The sequence below is a fragment of the Protomyctophum parallelum genome (genome assembly GCF_964188405.1).
Source record: "Protomyctophum parallelum genome assembly, chromosome: 17".
NCBI lineage: Eukaryota > Metazoa > Chordata > Actinopteri > Myctophiformes > Myctophidae > Protomyctophum > Protomyctophum parallelum.
The window spans coordinates 23,999,344-24,021,843 of NC_139719.1; the positions used below are offsets into that span (position 1 = coordinate 23,999,344).

Sequence of the window (22,500 nt, forward strand, 5' to 3'; positions counted from 1 at the left end):
ACCCCACTTTGGGAACCACTGCAGTACACTATACACTCATACATTCACACATGCACTGCACGTTTGTATCATTAGTGGGCCAAAGAAGCATTAACTAATTAAATCCTTGATTTGATTAGTTTGATTTGATGCAAAAACCCCCCCCAAAAAAACAGGATTGTAACATGTGTGTGTTTTAGTAGAATGAGCGGTCTGGCTGACCTCAGGCATATTCCCCCGTCTTCCAAACTGGCACAAGAGAATAAGCGCCTTATGGCGTTGGCACGGCACCTCTACATCCACCTGCGTGTGTGTGTGTGTGCGTGTGCGGGTGTGTGTGTGTGTGTGTGTGTGTGTGTGTGCGTGTGTGCGTGTGCGGGTGTGTGTGTGTGCGTGCGTGGGTGGGTGGGGTGGGTTAGTGAAAGACAGAGGGAGAGAGAGAGAGAAAGAAGGGAAGTGTGGCGTGGTGCGGAGCGGAGAGAGTGCCCAGATTGTTGGCACAGTTGGACAAGGTTACCCACACTGTCACATGCCGTGTGTGTGTGTGGGTGTGCATGGTGCAGGTTAGGCTCTCTGCCCAGACGTGCCACGCCCAATCTCCCTGGCTTCATATCCTAGTTTGCATGACTAATGCTGTGTATATACACCCACACACACACACACACACACACACAGTTGCCCTGGCTAATTATATCACCTGCGCACACGCACACCGATACGCACGAGCCGACGCGCGCGTGCCGGAGTTCCCTCGGTTTCTGTGTGAAAACTTGGCTTGAGCGTTTCCCTCAAAAATGTGTACCTGCTGATCTGAGTTGGTGCCAGACATCGCTTACAAATAGTCTCCACACATGCATGCACCCACGCACGTGCACTTAGACACACGTGGGAACCTGCATGCATGCACCCACGCACATGCAGTCAGACACACGTGGGGCCCGCTAGGCGTCTGTGTGCATGTCTACAGCAACAGGACCCTTAATTAACACCTCATTAGCACGTTCCTGAGGCGTTCCTAATGTAGTCGATTCGTTTTTATTTTATTTTCATTTACTTTTCTCTACTTTACTTTTGTTGTGTATTCAGACGGGACAATGCATATTAATGCTCATTTTCCTCCGCAGTCCCCACGTGAGAACATAAAACAAAACAAGCAAACAGTCACCTTACATTAGGAAACAAAGCATTTAAACACATACGTACATACACAAGGAAAGTACATCTATATATAATTTAGCAGCGGGGTTTTTCAAAGGGCGATACTGATTTGTAACTAATTAAGTAACTTGTGCATGTGCAGATTGATTGATTTATTAACAGTTTGCAGAAATACAGTACATTTCAAGTACAACTCGATACAAAAACTGTTAACAGTGAGTGGACGACACCATAAAGCATTACACTTGTTTACAACAGGGCCCACCATTTTCAATTCATCAAAACATTTAGAGACGTACGAATATACACAACTATATAGTCAAATATATATAGGGGAGGTAAAAAGGGAAAATAAACATATACCGGTACAGTGAGGGGGAACAGGGGTGGCTGGGGGATTCAGATTTTACGGGGGCCAGTTTCGCATTGCAGCCGTCCATATACAGTAGGTCATATTGTCGTCAAAATGTATACTCAAAGTAACAAAAGTGAGAGTACTAATTGTGCAGAATGTCCCATTTAAAGTTGTCAAATGTAGAATAACCTTTTGAAAATAGCCGATCTACAAGCTCACAATGCGTCGCGATGCGACGCATTGTGAGCTTGTAGATCGGCTATTTTCAAATGGCTTGAAATGTACTGCATATAGGGCGGAAGTGTTGAATGTATGCTTCGTAATAATAATTAAAATCTATACAAAGTAGCTAAAGTAACTAAAGTTATCACATAAATGTAGTGGAGTAAAGGTACAACATTCGCCACTGAGATGTATAGTGCAGTCGAAGTAAAAGTATTGGAAATTACTAGAAATACTAAAGGACAAATACTGAAGGACAAATACCTCAAAAGTAGGTAGGCCTACAGTACTTAAGTAAATTAATGATACTTTCCACCACTGAGAACGCCCATGCAGTATATTATACCCACTGAGAACGCCCATGCAGTATATTATACCCACTGAGAACACCCATGCAGTATATTATACCCACTCGGCTTCCCACCTGCAAAACATGGACGGATTTGGAGTGGAGTGGAGGCGACCACAGAGGAGTCGAACCCCACTAGTCTCCACAATGTTGGGCAGGAACCTTTCCCCCCCATGCCTGGCTGGCTGGCTGGCCGCGCCGCCCGGACGCCCCTCATGTGGAGTTGTTCTCCTGCCAACTGTATATTGAGGTTCTTTTTCCTCCGGCCAGCCCTCTGTAGTCTCGAGGGCAAAATGGAGTCCCGTCGTCAGAACCACAGGCAAACAAACAGCCGTATACCAACCAGAATTAGCCCACGGTAGGCATTTCTATATATATTGAAACTCTCTTTAAAGCTTTGCCTTTTTTTAAGTTGCGGCCTATACATGTATAGTCCGGCCTTATACAGTACAGCCGTGTGCTGTACTGTATACGTACTGTACCCTCCGAGTCAACATTCTGGCTTTAGCCACAATGAGACATTTCCAAATGCTCTTAAGAAAATGAGCCGCAGGAGAAGTGGTTGGTTGGGCATCTCCTGAGAAACAAAACGTACGCACGCACACACCCACGCACGCACACACACACGCATGATACACGCATAAAAAAACACACACATACATGCACACCGTTTCTCACACTCACTCACTCTCTCTTTGCTAAAGTACACAAATGTGCGCGCACACACACACACACACACACACACACCCATGCACGCACGCACACACACATACACAACACACACATACGCGCACACCGTTTCTCACACTCACTCACTCACTCACTCACTCTCACACACACAGACACACACACACACACACACACACACACACACACACACAACTTCCAGGAGAGAGAGGTCGTGTTTTTGTTAAGGTGGTCCGCTCCAGGAAAGAAAATGGCGAGTGCAAATGAAAGACAGTGAGACAGACAGTCAGGTGGGGGGGTGGGTTGGGATAGATAAAGAGCTCTCATTTCATCAAAGCTGTGAGAGTGGTGACCGGCAGGAGAGAGAGTTTGATCCCTTCCAAAAATCTTTCTTTTCCTCCTTTTTCTCCCCCCCCCCCCCCCCCCCACCTCCCCTTTTTCTTTCCTTTTTTCTGGAGCGCCAGGGGCCGTGTGGCGTTGACAGGGCCCACCTTAAAAAAAAAAGGAAGAAAGAAAAAAAAGAGAGAAAGGGTAAAGAGAGAGCGAGAGAGAGAGAGAGAAAAAAGAGAAGCGAGCTTGGATTTGTTTTCCAAGCGCAGTCACATTCTTGGCATCGCCTTAACTTGCCTCTGCCAAAGAAGGAGGGTGGGATGAGAAGGGATGAGAGAGAGAGAGTGGGAGACGGAGAGAGAGAGACACAGAGAGAGAGTGAGTGAACGAGAGCACACTGATCCCCCCAAATGCCCCCCCCCCCCCCCCCCGCCTCTCCATGGCACATCTATGCATTACTGCTATCTATAGATGTGCCTTCACCTTTGGCCCGAGTTCCTATTGCCTGTCAAGCTATTACACGTGCCCTGTAAACTCGCCCTGCATGTATACATGACCCCCCCCCCCTCCCCCTAAACACCCCCGCCCCCCCACCATACATTTACCCTGCACCCAAATGCACACGTTGAACCACATGTCCTCCTGTTTAACCTCACAACTACCCCCGTCGCCATTGTTATTGACACTCTAACGCCTCGCTGTATGTGTCAGTGCAGACCCTACCCCCAGCCCCACGCCGCCGCTCCGTTGCACCTACACCTATACTAACCGTCCCGGCACGTTGTCCAGACTGTCTCTACACCTATACTGTCTCTACACCTATACTAAACGTCCCGGCACGTTGTCCAGACTGTCTCTACACCTATACTGTCTCTACACCTATACTAAACGTCCCGGCACGTTGTCCAGACTGTCTCTACACCTATACTGTCTCTACACCTATACTAAACGTCCCGGCACGTTGTCCAGACTGTCTCTACACCTATACTGTCTCTACACCTATACTAAACGTCCCGGCACGTTGTCCAGACTGTCTCTACACCTATACTGTCTCTACACCTATACTAACCGTCCCGGCACGTTGTCCACACTGTCTCTCTGGCTATACGCGGTCGGCGCGATGCGGAGCGAGAGCAACGTGTCGCTGCTTTGTGACACAAAATGACACGACTCAAGCGTAATGAACAAATGTTTATAGTCTGTAATATGTCTTTTACAAGCTAAGAGAATGATAGCATTGACCTGGAAGAGACCAGACAAACCAAGTATTACACAGTGGTTCAGGGAATTGTCTATACTAGTCCTTACCCGTTCTGAATATATGAACAGCAAATGATATTCAGTGTGGGTAATGCGATGTAATAGATCAAATTACTGATAGGCAGGGAATAATTTACAGATGATCTTGGGAAGTTGGGGACTGTAGGACATAATGTTATAGTTGTAGATTTTCCTATGCAAGTCAATGGGAAAAATGTATTCACTAATAGATGCTGTAGTGCAATCATAAGTACACCATTGATGTGTGATGTATATTTGTTGGTAATATTCTGCATAGAAATAAAGCTATTGAATATTTTCACTTTCGGTGTTGCACTTTGTAGACGGTCCCTAACCGCTCAGCTGACCGTCTGCTGCCCATATAGATGCATATAATCTACTGTGTTAAAGTCGGAGGTTGGCTTTTTGGGCTTCAAATCAAGTTGCAGTTTTTTGTGCTTTATCTAATCAGGATAAGAATGAGACGTTTTTTGTGATTTAGGAATGTTTCGTTCCTGAGTACTCAAGTGGTGTCGACAGGGCAGCCAAACGTTAGTCATTGCATTTGTCTGTATGTATTTTATCATTGTATTTTACGGGATGTGTGTTTCCCTTCCGTCGAGTGGTGGCTTAAATTATTGATATGTTCTGATCCAACAGAGCCACCCCGATAGATAATCATTCTGTTGTGATCGTGGCCGTGCTGTTGTTTCACATTAGGTGCAGGAAAGATGAGATCTGTAACTGCGCGACGCGCGTCGTCAGTGACCAGGCGTGTCACCCACGTTTGGTTTGAAGTTATAATATGAAGTGACGTTCAAACATTGCATTGCAAAAAGGGGTTAAATAACCTTAGTAGGCTATGCGCCGTGTGTAACAGCTGCCTGTCTGCCACAATGGTGCCTGAGCTGTTTTTACCCGTGTGTGGTTTGAATCGTCAATCGCCTGTCTGTGCAAAGGGGGAGGGGCCTGAGGTGGTGTACTGTGGAGCAGATCAGCGCAACTTTGCCCGTGGGATCGTGTGGTGATGTAAAAACAATATCTGTACAGTAAATATGACAGTTGCGTCGATAAAATGTAGCCTAGCTGGATTCTGGGAGCGTGCAGATTTTTTTTGGCATGGAGAGATGTGTGCTAATAGTGTGGCTCGGTCGGAGATAGACCACGGACAAATATGCAGGTTTTTATTCACTAATAAATTCATTATTAATCTTATTGAAAAAATGGCTCCGTTAAGACCTCCATATTATTATGGTCAATGCCTGTGTGAAAAGTGGGAGCGATTGGTGCAGGCAATGAGGAGATAAGGTGGTGTTTCTGACATTCATTCATTCAGACAGACATTCGGTTAATTATAGTATGATGATGTTTACCTTTGGAAAAGATTGCATACATTCTTAAGGACAAACAAGAAATGTTTCAGGAGGTGTGGGGCCGTTTTATTAGATACATAAAGAACAATAATTTGTCACACTTAATGGATGGAGCTGAAGAGGAGTAGTGCTGTTGTTGTTGTTGTTTTTTAGTTTTGGTTTTTGTTGTTTTGCTTTCTTTATATTAGTAATTGTATAGTCTTGTAATGTTCATTGTTGTTTTCTGTATGTTTGTATTGTCATTTGTGTGTAAAAAAGGAAGAAAAATACATTGTTGAAAAGAAAATGACACGACTCTGTACACGCTGATTAGTATGCATCGGCGAGGCCGCACTTGTCTGCGGAAGCATTTTGTCTTGCCGAGTTGGAATGCGGGTAGCCCCGAATGTTATTCTTCTAGCAGTTCCTCTTTCCTGGCATACTGACTGACTGAGTGCAGACAGACCCAAATTAGCCACTTTTCAACCTGGCATCCCTGATTTGGCCGAGTCTATGTGTTCTGCAGATGATTTGACGTGGATCTAGATTGATGCTCTTTTAGAACATGTTTCTGTGTGCAATAAATGCAGGAATACAAAGAGCTAAAGTGGACTTTAGCTCATATACATACACTGAGCTGCCAGAGCTCATAGATTTCTATAATGCAAATGTCTTCTCGGACGCTTCACTGAATCACAGTTAAACCTCTCGTTATATTTCTCTCTCTCTCCGTGCCGTTAAGCGCTGTCGGCGCACACCCGGGGAAAGTGATTCGGAATTAATAAGTGATAAGACGTGCGACATGGATCCCCGGGCGTGAACGGAAACCGGGTATGTTGCGGCTGCGTGGGGTGGTCGACAACACATCATCCGGTCATCTACCCGTAAATCCCCCCCCCCATTTTGGACAACTAGTGCCAGTGCCCTGCAGGGCTCCATTTCCGTCACCGCTAAACCCCTTATCCCTAAACTTCTTTGTCTTTTTTGTTTTTACTACTATTTTGCTAAACATTTTTGAATAGTTAAAATGACCAGTCTACACAAGCTCACAACGTCTCAATGTAGATTGGCTAGTTGAACTATTCAAAAATGTTTTGAAAAATAGTTTAAAAAAAAAAGAAAAAAGGCAAAGAAGTTCAGGGATAAGGGGTTTAGCCGTGACGAAAATGGAGCCCTGTCAGCGTCTTCCTGTCCTCACGGCGCTATGGAACGCTGTCCTATCCTTCAGCCACTGGTGTTGTTTGGGGGTGTGTGTGTGTGTGTGTGTGTGTGTGGGGGGGGGGGGTGACAAAGCCCTTAACCCTCAGGCCTTTCAGTGAAGCTGCACCAGTGACTGATCCTGCGGTTCTGTCTGGGCTGTGCTGGCAACGGGAGAAGCTCTCAGGTGTGAACGTGTCACTGGATGAAATGGTAGATAGACCGCTTGATCCACTCTTATCCCTGTTTGCTTGTTCAAATCCCTGTAACGTCCCTATCTCTCTCTCTCTGTATAAGAATCTCTCTGTCTGTGCCTTTCGCCTCTGTCTCCCCCTTCTTTCCCTGGCTCCAGTCACCTTTTCTTGTTCCCTCTCAAGCTCTCCCTCCATCTCTCTCGCTCTCCTTTTCACACACACACACACACACACATCCCACACACATTCTCTCGCTCTCTCTCCATCGTGCGTCTCTCTCTCTCCCTCGGGGGCCTTCTTGTTGCAGGAGTCAGAAACTTTCTTTTTGTTGCCGTGCCATACGGGGAGCTCCGCTTCAAGAGCAGAGTAACCGAGAGCTGCGCTCGCTTTGCTTGCTTTCCCATCATCCCCTCTGCTTCTGCCTTGCGCTCCTCGCCAACACCGGCGTCTTCATCCTTCACTCTGCGGAGCAGCAGAACAGTTGGCCAGCAGCTTGATAAGAGCTGGAAGAATGTGATAAAAGGGGGAGGTTGAGAAGGAAGGGTAGGAAGGGAAGGAGGGCCATGAGTTTACAGAAGACGTGTCTACACAGAAGGACTATAGACTGCTTCTCAAGCTGGGGTCCTTGAAAGGGGCTCCTGCAGGGGGTCCCCCAGCAATATGTGTTCTTGTTAATGAACTACTTATTATACCTCCCTGGCACATATTTCCACCCCTAAGATGATATGCATATCAATTTGGGGGTCGTTGACATGAAACGGTTTGAGAATCAATTGAATTCACGGAGCATTACGGGTGTATTTTTATACTCCTAAGCCTTTGAAAAGTAAAAGCAACACTGTTTGAGAGATCAAGTAGTTGGATTGAGATGAAAAGTGTGTGTGTGTGTGTGGGGGGGGGGGGGGGGGGGGCTGGAGGGAGGGGGGGGGGGGGGGGGGGGGGCGGCTGGAGGGAGAGAGAGAGAGTTTGCAGGATGTTGTCGAGAAGCCCTTGCATAATAAATAACTAAACTAACTACAGTAAAACCTTTGGTGTCTATACAGCAACCTGGCATGCACGCACACACACACATACACACACACACACACACACACATACACACACACACACACACACACACACACACACACACACACACACACACACACACACACACACACATTTAACATATTTTTAAATATGAAATATGAACACAAGTAGTTTACATTCGTAGCCAAGCTGTATAATAGCATCCTTAAGAAGCTGGTACTTAAACACCTTGGTAAGGAATGCCTCACACACACACACACACACAATACGCACGCACACACAATACATGACACAGAAAATAATCAAATCAGGAAGAAACTCTCCATATTTCACTTTATTTTCCTTGTACATCAATGCCCTATACTTTGTCGCACAAGAGTGTTAATTGCGCATACAGCCGACCTGCTGAGTTTGTTTGTTTTGTGTGAAAGTAGTGAACGTGGTTCATTTAAACATCATGTTGTAATTTAGCTATTGAAAAATAGCAGATCTACAAGCTCATAGCTCGCCACCGAGTGGCGCGCTACGAGCTTGTAGGTCTGCTATTTTTGAAAAATCGTGAAAATATTTATTTCAGAAAACTGGAGGATTTAAAAGAATGTTTTAAAATGTTCTGTGTCTGTGGAGGTCAGAGTTCAGGACCCACTACTGACTGCTCTGTGTCTGTGGAGGTCAGAGTTCAGGACCCACTACTGACTGCTCTGTGTCTGTGGAGGTCAGAGTTCAGGACCCACTGACTGCTCTGTGTCTGTGGAGGTCAGAGTTCAGGACCCACTGACTGCTCTGTGTCTGTGGAGGTCAGAGTTCAGGACCCACTGACTGCTCTGTGTCTGTGGAGGCACAGGTTGAGGCCAACTACAGATGTGCCAGTCTAACACCTTTCCTGTACTCTGTCCTGCATTTATTCTGGAAATACTAGTTTTCCCAGGGTTCTGTTCACTGTTTAGCCTCGCTAATCCTTCTCTTTTGTTGCTGAAAACAAGTGTTCCCTTTTGACACTTTGGATAATCTGAATAGCATTTACTGGTAATCCATTTAGACCCGAGGACAATATTCTACAAATGTCTTCTAAATGCTGACAGTTTTCTGAAAAAAACTATGTTTCTATGTCAGTAGTTCTCAAACCATTTCTTGTCAAGGACCGCCAGAATGGTCTGTATTTGGCCGCCGACCCCCGTCTGAAAATATGTTGTTCCAGGGACCTCCCAGACACAAAGATTTGAGTTCAAAATGTGCGCTCTGAAAGAATATATATTCAAAGATTTGCGCCACATTTTCACGATTAAAAGAAATGAGCAGATCTACAAGCTCGTAGCGCGGCACTCTGTGCTACGCTATGAGCTTGTATAGATCTGCTATTTTTCAACAGCTAAAGTGTAACATAATGCTTAAAACACCACAAGGGGTTCCCGCTTTAATAGACAATTCACTGTACTGACAATGCACTTGTCTTGCCAATGGCAGTTCTCAAATGGCACATCTGTTCATGTGCAGGAACACAGTTTAAGGTGTAATTAATGATTCTCACTGAATTCAGCTGTGTGAACCACCGTCGCGTCAAGGTCTAATCACTCTGTCGGGGGGGTTCTATTATTCCCTCACTAATGACCCCGCTCCCCATTGTTGGTCCCTCGCGTATTTACCTCGTATTCATACCGTATACCGCTGCAGTATATACTGTATATATGATATTCATTGGCTGTCCTCTGCCACTGTGAACCGTATATGACCTATGTCGTTTAGCACATAAGCGGCGCTATCTAGCCTTCGTTTAATGGAATTGTGCGCTTTATTATTCTGCCGGTATTCGGCTGACTCACTCTGACACATTTAACTTACGGTGCATTAGCCATAGCAACGAAACAAAGTCCCCCCACGTTGTCTCACTCGCAGCCTTAATGGCACAGCAGCAGTATCATGTCGGCATGTGCATGTGAGGCTGTATAGGAGAGTGACCCTGATTGATGCAAGCCGCATAGTCCTCGCCTTGCATCGTCGACTTATATGTAGGCGACACATTCCCACGTATATAGGAAGGAGCATGTCGCATAGCCCCATAATGTAATGTTGGACACACATTCACACAGACACGCGCGCGTGCATACGCACACGCACACGCATGCACTGAGACGGAAAGCACCGGGCCTCTTGCCGCCGCCGCGACCTATTAGCACCTATTAATAACCCCTAGACGGTAATTAACCCAGTCACAGAGCAGAGCAAACGCACAACAACATGAAACATAATCCCACCGTGGAACTTTGTGTTGCCACTACTCTGCCGACACCCCCCCCCCTCCCTCCCCCCCCCCCCCATCTCCAACCCATGACACCGAACCACCCGGGCAACTGCCCCCCCCCCCCCCCCTCGGCTCTGTTACTAAACCCCTAAGCGCTAAGGCCACCCCTGGGAATTTGCAGGCCATGACCCTTGACCTTTGACCTATTGTACACTGATTAGGCGGGCAGGCTTGCTGTGTCATCGGCTGGCGGTGTCCCGAATCCAGCACATGGTCCAGGATGTGATGTGATGTGGTGTGTGTGTGTGTGTGTGTGTGTGTGTGTGTGTGTGTGTGTGTGTGTGTGTGTGTGTGTGTGTGTGTGTGTGTGTGTGTGTGTGTGTACACTGTGTGTATGTGCGCTATCTTTGACCTTTGGAACGGAGATGGTGCTGGCACTGTCAGAATGAAATGGATTCCTGGACCCTGGCTCATGTACAGTACCAGATGGCAGATACACGCGCACGCACGCACGCACGCACGCATACAAATACATCTCTGCCGGCCAGGTACACTATAAACTATATACACGCACACATACTCACACTCGCATGCAAGGTAGCCGCATGCTCACGCTAGCGGCCCTGCCCTCCTGCCCTTTAACCATGCCAACGGTGCTAATGATAACCAACACATGGAGCACACACTCACACACACACACACACACACACACACACACACACACACACACACACACACACACACACTCTCACACACACACACACACACACATGGAGCTTCACTTACATACTATCAAAGTGATTAAGCTTGGCGGCCAATTACATATATTTATTTTGGGGGGTCGTTGACATGAAAATGTTTGACTGACATAGAAACAGGTTATTCAGAAAAAACTGTCTGATTTCAGAAGACATTTTGTAGAGTCGTCCTCGGGTCTAAATGGGTTAATTGACTTATACCTTCTTGACTTAGTCCTTTAAATTCCCTGAGGAACATAGTTCCATCGATGAGTATCTCCTCCATCCCCTGCGGTCTTGTGCCCTCCGCCCCAGTTGTCGGCCATGACAGGCCCTTGTGCCTTCATCTCCTGCTCTGTGGTTCTTCCTCTTTCCTTGCGGGGTTCCATGTTAATGCATGTTTCGTGATCGATCTGGTGCGTCTACGCAGTGCGTGCATGTCCTATATATCCATGTCCATTTCCTCCTCCTGATCTGTGTTTCTATGGTGTCTTGTGTAGTAGTGAGGTCCCACAGGTTGGCATTGGAGATTGTGTTGGGCCAGTAGTCGACTCGGAGGCAGCGGTTGAAGAATGTCTGTATTTTGTTGAGTATGTTGTTGGTAGTTATCTCCCAGGTTTCATGTTTCATGTTTCATGATTATGTTTTTTTGCTTTCCAGATTTTATTCAAGATGTTGAATGTGATCCTTTGCTTTTCCGATTCTGGCACTGACGTCCTCCTCCGTTCCTCCGTCCACAGCAATTATAGCTTCCTAGATACATAAAGCTGTCTACCTTCTTCTAGTTATTGGGAAGTTGTTTTTATTGTTGATTCTCATTACTTTTGTTTTTGATTCGTCGATTTTGAGCCCAAGCGAAGCAGCTGCTTTCTCCAGCTCGAATGACTTTTCCTGCACCTGTTGGTGCGTGTGTGTGTGTGTGTGTGTGTGTGTGTGTGTGTGTGTGTGTGTGTGTGTGTGTGTGTGTGTGTGTGTGTGTGTGTGTGTGTGTGTGTGTGTGTGTGTGTGTGTGTGTGTGTGTGTGATAAGAGTGCTAGATCAAAAGCAAAATCCAGGTCTTCCAGTTCGGTCAGGCTCCACTGTATGCCGGTTCTGCTAGTTGTTTGCGTCGTGATCCAGTCAATGGGTTAAAATAATTACCATTACACAAAAAACCAAGACTGCGCTATATACAGTACACGAATGCAATGGAATCTTCAATGGGCCGTGATTATTTGTGATGGCCTCGAGGGACTCTATAACCGATCAGTATAGGAAGAATAACTACTGCTGCACAGAAGCTCGGAGGGATAATAACATTGGAATAACTGAGTCCATAGATCTTTTCAGTTGCTTCTTTAATGATTCATCCAAAAATTCTCCCCAGCAAATCACAAGAAGCCAAACACGACCTTGATCTCAACTGTCTCTCTTCACGCTCTAGAACTGCATCTGAATTGTACTGACAAACTTATCCACCTCTTCTTTTTTTTCTTTTTTTTCTCTGCTCTGCCAATCAATCTTTGTTGGCTCGAAACAGAACAGGGAGAAACGTATGTTTAATTGATTCTGAGTTTCGGTTCGGCGCCAACACGTGTTCACTCCTTATTCTTTTTCATGCATTTTTTAGAAGTGTGCATTTCAGAGAAACTCAGAGAAACTCACGGAAGAATGGCAGTTTTATTTTTTTCGTGCAGGCCCAATTAAAAATGAGGGTTGATTTGAAGTCAGCGAGCACAAGGCTGAGCCATGTGCGTTGCTATTTGTGTGTGTGTGTGTGTGTGTGTGTGTGTGTGTGTGTGTGTGTGTGTGTGTGTGTGTGTGTGTGTGTGTGTGTGTGTGTGTGTGTGTGTGTGTGTGTGTGTGTGTGTGTGTGTGTGTGTGTGTGTGTGTGTGTGTAAGTGAGTGATACTGTGATGGGAATGCCTCCGTTCAGCTGTGGACGGAAGGTCAGCCAAGAAGTTAAGCCGTCGCTCAAACCAAAAACAAAAACAATGACCGTCTGCATATTGACTCTGCACTATTAATGGCATCACACGGCGATCTGAATATTAGCTTTTTTTTATTTATTTTTTATTATGTCCGTTTTGCTCCTCATTCCAGGTGCCATAAATGTGCACATTACATGCACAGTCCCCCCCCCCCCCCCACCCCCGAGTCATTCATCTATAGGCGTGCACGACAAGGCCATGCGAGAACAACTGAAAACCCCCGAAAATCTGCCTGCTCGACACTCTTTTATTAAACTCTGATAAGTGGGGTTTATTTTGTCCTCCCGCCAAGCCGTGACCTAAACCAAACTCTCCCCCGTTACCTCTCATCAACCCGGCCTCCGTAGCCCTCCTCCAAAGTTTACATTCTCTCCATTTCATGTTATCACACTTTCTCTCGCCCTTCCACCACCCCTCCCCCTGTCTCTCTCTCTCTCTCTCTCTCTCTCTCTCTCTCTCTCTCTCTCTCTCTCTCTCTCTCTCTCTCTCTTGCTGTCTCTCCCTCGGTCTCACCAAGTCTCACTTTCCCTCCTTATCTCCCCTGTGTTTTTTAATCTCTCTCTTTGTCTCTCTCTCTCACACACACACACACACACACACACACACACACACACACACACACACACACACACACACAGCGCTCTGTTCTATACCCTTTTCTCCCTGTCCTTTGCGTGTGCATTATGGCCGCTGCTGTACAGGCGACCGGGGCAACGTGACAGAGTGTGTAGTTTTATGGCTTGGACCTTGGCTATAGGGGGGACTCTTATACATGGGCAACGTCTTCCTGGGTGGGAGGAGGAGGGGAGGTCAGACAAGGACACGGTGCAGGGGAGGGGCGCACAGGAGAATACTGATGAGATGTAATGGGTTTGGGGTGAGGGAGGGGGGGGAAAGGCCTGTCCGGGGGGAGGGAGAGAGGGAGAGAGAGAGAGAGAGAGAGAGAGATCTAGACTTAGGCCTGAATGTGTGCGAGACTGGCCCTGAACTGATTGGGGATTTTTGGGGTCCCAACAATGCTGGTTCCGTCACATAAAGGGCCGATGTCTTTCTTTTTTTTCTTTTTTTTACCCATTTTGACCTGAGATCAGAAAAAATGTGTTCTATACATCCTGACAGCTATGTTTCTAGATGTCAGTGGTTCTTACATTTTTCAAAAATAGCAGACCTACAAGCTCATAGCGCGCCACTCGGTGGCGCGCTATGAGCTTGTAGATCTGCTATTTTTCAATGGCTAAAGCATGACATAATGCTAACACCAAAATGGATTAATATGAAACAAACAAAAAAAATGTGGAGATACAAGGTCTCAGCAGTCTGTTTAAAAGACATTTCTCAACACCATGGCGTGTGGAACAGCCCCATAAACACCACAAACAAATGTTTCCCCCCCTTCCCTTCCCTTCCCTTCCAGCTAATTGACTAATGTTTCACCAAACGAGATGGGACATTTACTCATTGATTTGCCCATACTTTTAGATAGGGGGGAAAAAGGCGCTTTGCGAGCCCCGACAATGGGCCCCCTTATTCTCTTTTCCTGGCACGGCTGACAACAAATTGTTTGTCCTGCAGGCGATAGCTAGTGGTATATGAGGCTGTGCACTCGTAGCAGCGTGGGGTCTATGCGATATATAGCGCAAAAAGGCCTTTGATAAAGGCCACTATATTAGTTTCCATGCGATGGGCCTCTGGGGGGGCTTATGTCATTACTGTCCAATTCAGGATCACAGCTCAATTTGTCCTCCTCTCCCCAGCGCCTGCCCGCTGGTCAGCACAACCCTCTTATCCCCCCCGCCCATGCAGTACACACACACACACACACACACACACACACACACACACACACACACACACACACACACGCTCACACTCACATTTGCAGCAAATGCAATTTCTTTGTGGTGCCTTGAAAGCAGTGTGTGTAGTCGCGCTTGTGTGCATGTGTTGTTTGTTGCCGTTGTTGTTTTGTGAGATAGCTCTCAAGGCGTTTATGATTTGTTGAGAGTACAATGGAGAGAAACAGCAAAGAGAATTAGAGATGTGCGTGCGTGCGTGCGTGTGTGTTTGTGTGCGCATTGCACGTGCGTGCGTACGTGTGTGCACTGTGTGTTTGCACTGTGTGTATGTGTTTATATGTCTGTGTACGCCTGGATGAAGGACACCGCCACTGGCATGTGAGTGTTGATTTAATTTTGAGAGTGTACACATAACCTGCCCGGGTCCATTCTTACACTTGTAAGTGAATTTAACACTCACGATGTTGCCCTGTGTGTTACTTTACAGTAGCGTCACGGCCTATTGGACAATAAACAACGGATCTCAACGATATGAGGAGTACAATATCTGTGGCCACAGGCACTGTGTCATCAATGTCGTCAAAATGCTTTAGAGAAACCCATGTCCACCTATACTGTAGACCAGGGGTTCCCAAAGTGGGGTCCGGGGACCCCCAGGGGGTCCTTGAGGGAGTTCCTGCAGGGGGTCCCCAGCTAAATGATAGTTTGGAACCAAATTGACCCTTACGGGTCTGTAACTCAGAGAGTGTACAAATCGAACCAAATGGTTCCATTTGTACACTCTGAGTTCAATTGACATTGATAGACCCTCTATCACACACACACACACACACACACACACACACACACACACAATCTCAGCTCTCTGACTGCGTTAAACCTTGATAGACAATAGGACTAGTTGTTGATGACTGCACTTTTCAAATCGCAAGAGTGCTGCAATTTTTTGTCTAAGAGAGGAAAAAGGACGCCGTCGGCTGCAAATTGCCGTGACTTGTCAGAGTAATCACACACCGGGCCTAATCCTCTGCATTATCCTCACCACGTTTTTCTCCATACCCAGAGATAGTTGTTTATTTTTTTATCCCCCAAAAATGTTAAGCTTTTATCCACTTAACACATTCTGAACGGGAACCCGTTTTGGTGTTAGCATCATGTCGTGCTTTAGCTATTGAAAAATAGCAGATCTACAAGCTCATATCGCGCCACCGAGTGGCGCGATACGAGCTTGTAGGTCTGCTATTTTTGAAAAATCGAAGAACGACTGACATTTTTAGAATCTGATCTCGGGTCAGAATGGGTTAATCAGACCAGTGTGTGTCCAGTGGAAACCTCGTATCAATCTGATCTCAGGTCAGAATGGGTTAAGCCCTGTGTGTACATAACTACATACTGTACTTCAGTAGATGACGGGTTGCCAAAAATATGCAATCTGCAAAGCTCACGACACGTTCCATTGCGACACGTTATCGTGTGGACCTGCCATTCATTTGAAAATAGTGAAAGTGAAAACTGGAAATGCAGCCCAGCGAATGAAATTACATAAGTACCGTACTTGAGCGCATATTAGTTACTTTGGCTTTCTAAAACATATACAGTATACTGTGTGTGTGTGTGTGTGTGTGTGTGTGTGTGTGTGTGTGTGTGTGTGTGTGTGTGTGTGTGTGTGTGTGTGTGTGTGTGTGTGTGTGTGTGTGTGTGTGTGTGTGTGTGTGTGTGTGTGTGTGTGTGCGTGCGTGCGTTGTGGGGTCCCTGCTGCATCTCTCTCTTGATGAAGACCCCTGACATAATGATACGTAATTTCCGTATTTATTGAATTGTTTTGATTGTGTTGTATCTCTTGTTCCCGTCATGGTTTATGGTGGGGGTTTATTATGCAACTCAAGCCCATCACACACCGTCTGCGACCGCCGCGCGTCAAAACAGCCGCCTCCATTATTTTCAATGAACCTATCGCACACCGGCGGCGACCGACGTGCGCTGGCGCCTCGCCTGGCGCACTGATAGAACCAGTTCCATTTTCCAGGCGGCGCCGCGTGGCAACGCGTCGCGCTGCGTCGGACGGAGCCGGTGTGTGTTGGGCTTCAGTCATCACCCCATCCATCTATTGTTTGTGAGCCAGCAATGGGCCATATAAATAGACCGGGGCCTGTTGATAATAGCACTATTAAATATGTGTCAAACGTAATAAATGTTGCAGCACCTCATAAACCACACAGACACACACACACACACACACGCACACACACACGCACACAGACACACACACACACACACACACACACACACACATACACACACACAACAAACACACACACACACACGTCCCTCACGTGATACATACGTGTGTAAATGGTTGGGTTGTGTTATGGACTGTGGCACCAGACACCTTCACAGGTGCAATAGACTGAAGACTAATTAATGTCGTTGGACTCTCCCCCCCCCCCCCCCTCCCCCCATAACCAACTTAAAACACTAACGTATTTAATCATTACAATGTGTCCATTATTGACACGAATGAATAATTGATTGTGTGTCATCAAACACTCGCGCAAATTCCTCTTTCGCCGGCCAAGAAGAGACTGAAAATACCTCTGGGCTCGTTTGTCTCAACCTGTAATGAATAGGTGAAACCGTCAGCGTTTCTTCATGTATAGGTGGTGGAGTCACAAACTGACATGCCCTGCCAAGTAAACTTCTAATGGATATTCAGTATAACATACACTGTCAGCTCTTAATGGACATCCCAGTATTCATACCCACAAAACTGCATGTGAATATATATATATATATATATATATATATTTTTTTTTTTTTTTGGCCTGCCACATAAGCCTGCATCATAGTCCCGAGGCATAAAACACTTGTACTCTGAGAACTTCCTTCGGTTTTTAGAGAGCCCTTCCAAAACCGAGAAAAGTAAAAAATCAGCCTTGTTGCAGCCTTCAGAATGATCGATTTTTGATCTACCTTTCAGTGTTGCTTTTCCAACGATATAGTGCCTGACTACTGTAGCTCCAATTGCAAAAATTGGTCCCCTTGAGAGAGAAGCGTGAGTTTCCTTGAATGTGGCTCATTGTAATCTGTGTAATAGGAGCACTAGCGACAATAATATCGCCACCGTCTAAGCACATTCTTATGCCGAGGATCCTTCTGTGGAGGATTAGGAAGGCATTGAACCGGGGATTAGCAGGGGAAGGAATCAGAGTCCACTGTGGACATGACTCATAGAACCTTTGGCTACTTAAGTCTCTCTCTCTCACATACAGACACACAGACACACACACACACACACACACACACACACACACACACACACCCACACACACACACACACACACACATGCGTGAGCGTATATGCACAAGAACGCACATGACAACACAAACACGCCACATTACTGTGGTACCGTCACACACGCCTCACATGCACACCCGCTCGAACCCGGCGTGCACACACACATACACACATACCCTTTGCACGTAGCGTCAACAGCCCAGTCTTAGACCTACTTAACCCCCGCACAGGAGGTGATATTGCATAAACAGATTTGACGACCGAAGCGGTGGTAATGACAAGGGTTAAAAGAAAGGGCAGCGAAGCCCTTTGACCCCCTGCGCCCCCTGTATTAATCCCCCCCCCCCCCCCCTTGCTCCATATACCGCTGCACTGGCCCCGCCCCTTGGTGAAGAAAATGGAATGTTGGACCACATTCCATTCAGTCACATTTTAGTCATCTGAAATGTTTTAGTTTCATTGCAGTTTTAGGTAGACTATTATATCATAAGATTTGAGTTGACTAAATTAGTTGATTTTGGCAACAAAATTGCCAGATTTTTACACTTACATGCTGAAAATAAGCTTTTTAAAAGCTCACAGCGCGTCGCGAAGCTTGTACAGTACATCTGCCTATCTTCAGAGCGCAACACCTATACCGACACATTATCTTCTCCACTATAGTCCCTCCTTAACATTTTAGTCTATAGTTTTTATTTGTTGACGACACTGTCAATATATTCCTCGGTTTTAGTCACCATTATAGCTTAGTTTTTATTTTGTTTTTCCGTCAGTGAAATATGGATAGTCGGCGGACATGTTTTGGTCCTATAGTTTTCAAATGGAACGCTGATGCGAGCCCCTCTCACACCGCGGGGCAGCTTGGTCAGCAGTCAGCAGTCCTGTCCGTGGCATGCGTAGAGTAGACACAACATGTGGCGGGACAGGAGGCTCCCAGGAGGTCAGTGACACCCAGTGCTGAGCAGGGAGCATGCCTTCAGTATCGCTGTACAGTACATGCATATACAGTATATATCCCATTTAGGAGCGGAGGCCTGACCTCGAAATTGAAACAGTTTGAGAACCACTGACATAGAAACATACCGTAGGTTATTCAGAAAACTGTCAGGATTTTGAAGACTTATTGTCTTAAGGCGATATGTCAACGTGTGGAAGCTATACATGCGAGCTGTGTCTGGGGAACCCGTCGACCTTGCTCGGCTAGTATGCACACACACAGGTACCGCGGAGCAGCCCTGTTATAAAGTCTTGGACCGGCGCCAAACCCCGACCCGGTTTCACAAGCCAATTAAAGATTTCACTGATCCTCTGTATTGCACGGGAGGAAAGTGCGATCCACACCTGACCCCAATCCAACCCCGCATTAAAAGAACAAAGGGGACACTAAAATGTTAACGGAACACCGTTTTTAAGCTATCTTTACATTCAGAGCGCACTGTATGAAGTCGTCATGCACTTCCTGTCATACTTCGCACGACTATTTTGCGAGCAGGCTCTTGACAAAAGTGTGTGTGACGCGTGCGTCTGTTGGGACACTCAAATGAGCATGTCACGGGCTAGTTTGCCGTTACATTAAAAGACCACTTTTCGACCTTTCTTCATAGAATTGGTCCTCACTGATGTTCATGATGAAATGCCACATTGAATGAATTTCCACTCGGTCTGTCTCTCCTGAGAGGGCTGTGGGCAGGTCAGAAAGCCGCGTCCACCAGTGACATCATCGATACTATATAATAAGCTAATAGAAACGGCAGGTTTTCTATTCCTGAAAAGCTGCAATGCCATAATGGATGCCATCGTTCTCATGATAATCAATATATATATATATATATATATATATATATATATATATATATATATATATCTTTTTAAATCTCCTATGAGACACAGTAGAATAAAATGTGGTATTTTATCATGAACATTAGTAAGGACCAATTATATGAAGATTGGTTGAAAAGTGGTGAAGTGGTCCTTTTAGAGAAGTCATTTTAATGAACCCAGATCACTTTTCACATATATATTTATCCGTGATTAAACCAGGTAAAAAAAACATGACCAAAAAAAAAACACCAATAAAATAAGCACAAATAACGATGACTGCACATGAAATCACAAAACTAGAGACTTAAAAAAAAAAAAAGTAGGTGTCCAATTTTCTCGTTGAAGTGCGTACAGGTTCAAAAAGAGAACGCTGCAGCTCTATAGCTGAAAGCATGCACGCCTCCTCCACTCCAGTTCTCACGGTGGTGGGAACACGATTACGAGATATTAATGTATGATCTCAGATCACAATGTCCAACGTTGTGGAATGAGTAATGTGTTGCTTATGTAAGCTGGCTCCGTACATGCAATTACGTACTGTATGTACTATACTAAAGCGGCAGCCACAGGCAGCCAAACCTATAGGAGTTTATGGGTGAATGGAAAAAAAGAGGAAACTAAAACTGTCTGTCCTCTCTCTCTCTCTCTCTCTCTCTCTCTCTCTCTCCCTCCAGGATTGTGCTGTGCGAGATCTGGCTCCAGGCGTGACCCCAGGACCCCTCGCTCTCACCCCCTCGCTCCGGAGCCTGTCGCGCATCAGAGGGAGCGCTCCCTCTAGGAGACCCTCCCCCACCCCCACCCCCCCACTCTGCTCGGGGCAGGGACCCTGTCATGTCGCACTGACTGACCCCCGTATACCCCCTCCTCCACCCGGCGAATGACAAGTGCGCATCCGAGGGTGGGGCCCGCCTCAGTCTCGCATGTTTGGCCGCTGGATGGAATTAAGGTGAATGGAACACATGCCCAAGGAGCAGGACCCGAACCTATCAGAGGGAGAAGAGAAACGGTGAGTCTTCACACGTGCTTTTCATCTAGCTTTACGGAGCATGCTTGTCTAGGCTATGGAGGGCCATGCATAAAGTGAGTGGGCAAATCCAGTGGCAAAGTGAGTTTAACGTTTGACTCTGTTTATTGCAATCAGATGGGACTTTTCTGTGTGGATGTGTGGGCTGTCAAGGCCAAAGAGTATGGTTTTTTTTGCCACTCAGTCAGTACAGTAACTTCCGGGTATGACGATGATGTCATGCACATACCAGTGTTGTTTTTGGCAGCAAATTTCTATTTTAGTTTTAGTCATAGTCTCCTGAATAGTTTTCACTTAGTCTTAGGGCGCTTTCACACCCAAAGTTTGCTTAGAAGGTCCGGATCAAGGACCAAGGACCAAATATTTGCATTTTGATTTTGGTCCGTTTGGTGTTCACACTGGACTTTGTAAAGCGTACCAAATATGTAAACAAATGACACGTGGACATGTTAAGCGAACCAAATAGTGAGGGGGAAAAGAACATGAGGGGAAATCACTGTCTACAATTTTTGCAGGGGCAACCTTCAGTCACACAGAGAGAGAAGAGAACAGCAACATGACAGGCAGCAACAACTTATTGCATTCATTCTTATTAATTATTTTATTAGCCAAATAAGAGCAACAGATGAACAGAGGAGCAGGTGTTTGAACAATAATGTGCTTGCTGCTGAATGCTGATGCATAAATTCACGGAGACGTATAGCCTACAACAAGGTATCCCCGATAAAAAGGACTTTTCTTCCATGTGTGCACCTTCACCCATGTTATTTCTGCGCATCAAATCGGCGCCGCGGCGGGCATTTCCATGTCATCTTATGGTTTGGTCAGTTGGTTATTGAGCTTCAAGTCAGAACAGCTCCGCTGCAGCTAATTGAGTTGACCTAGTTTTACGTCTTTTGCTATAGTGATGTAATCAATTAATCATTTGGGACCACATGTATACTGTATAGCTTATTTAACATTGGCTTTTTCTCGATACCTGCGGCCTGCGCGACATGGATGATTTTAAATATTTCTCTGTCTCTGCGTCTCTCCCATATAAATATATGGGTCTCTCCCCCAGTCCCCTCATGTGCGTGCGCGCCCACGCGCCCACAGACACACACACACACACACACACACAAAAAGGAGGGGACACGAGTTGAAAGAGAAACTCGCATGAAGACTCATGCATCGCAGATTCGCATGCGTGGCGGCGGCCGGCGCATGATTAAAATAAACAGATCTACAAGCTAACATCGTGTGCCATACCGTGCACCATTCCATGTCGATAACTTGTACATTTTGCGCATGTGAACCTCGTATGCTGCGCTGCGCCTCGACATATTGTATGCGTCTACTATTAAAATCAGACTGTCAGCTGTCATATGATCCCCGTAAAAAAATACATGCTTTTATAACTATACTTATTAATGCAGCCTCACAACTGCCGACGCCCAACGGCTATTTTGCCTATCGTCCTGTATTTGGTCCTCTATAAAGTCCGAATGCATTCACACCAGTAAC

General features: G+C 46.1%; 1 protein-coding gene across 2 annotated transcripts in view; it reads left to right on the forward strand.

Annotated features, from left to right (window-relative positions):
- LOC310874996 (thyroid hormone receptor alpha) overlaps window positions 1–22,500 on the forward strand; it is a 226,106-nt gene that overhangs the window by 155,111 nt on the left and 48,495 nt on the right. For both annotated transcript variants that reach the window (XM_083787989.1, XM_083787990.1), the window contains one exon: window positions 20,645–20,976. In XM_083787989.1, the coding sequence (XP_083644115.1) occupies window positions 20,921–20,976 (56 nt within the window). In that variant the 5' untranslated portion in view covers window positions 20,645–20,920. The remainder of the gene's footprint in view (window positions 1–20,644; window positions 20,977–22,500) is intronic.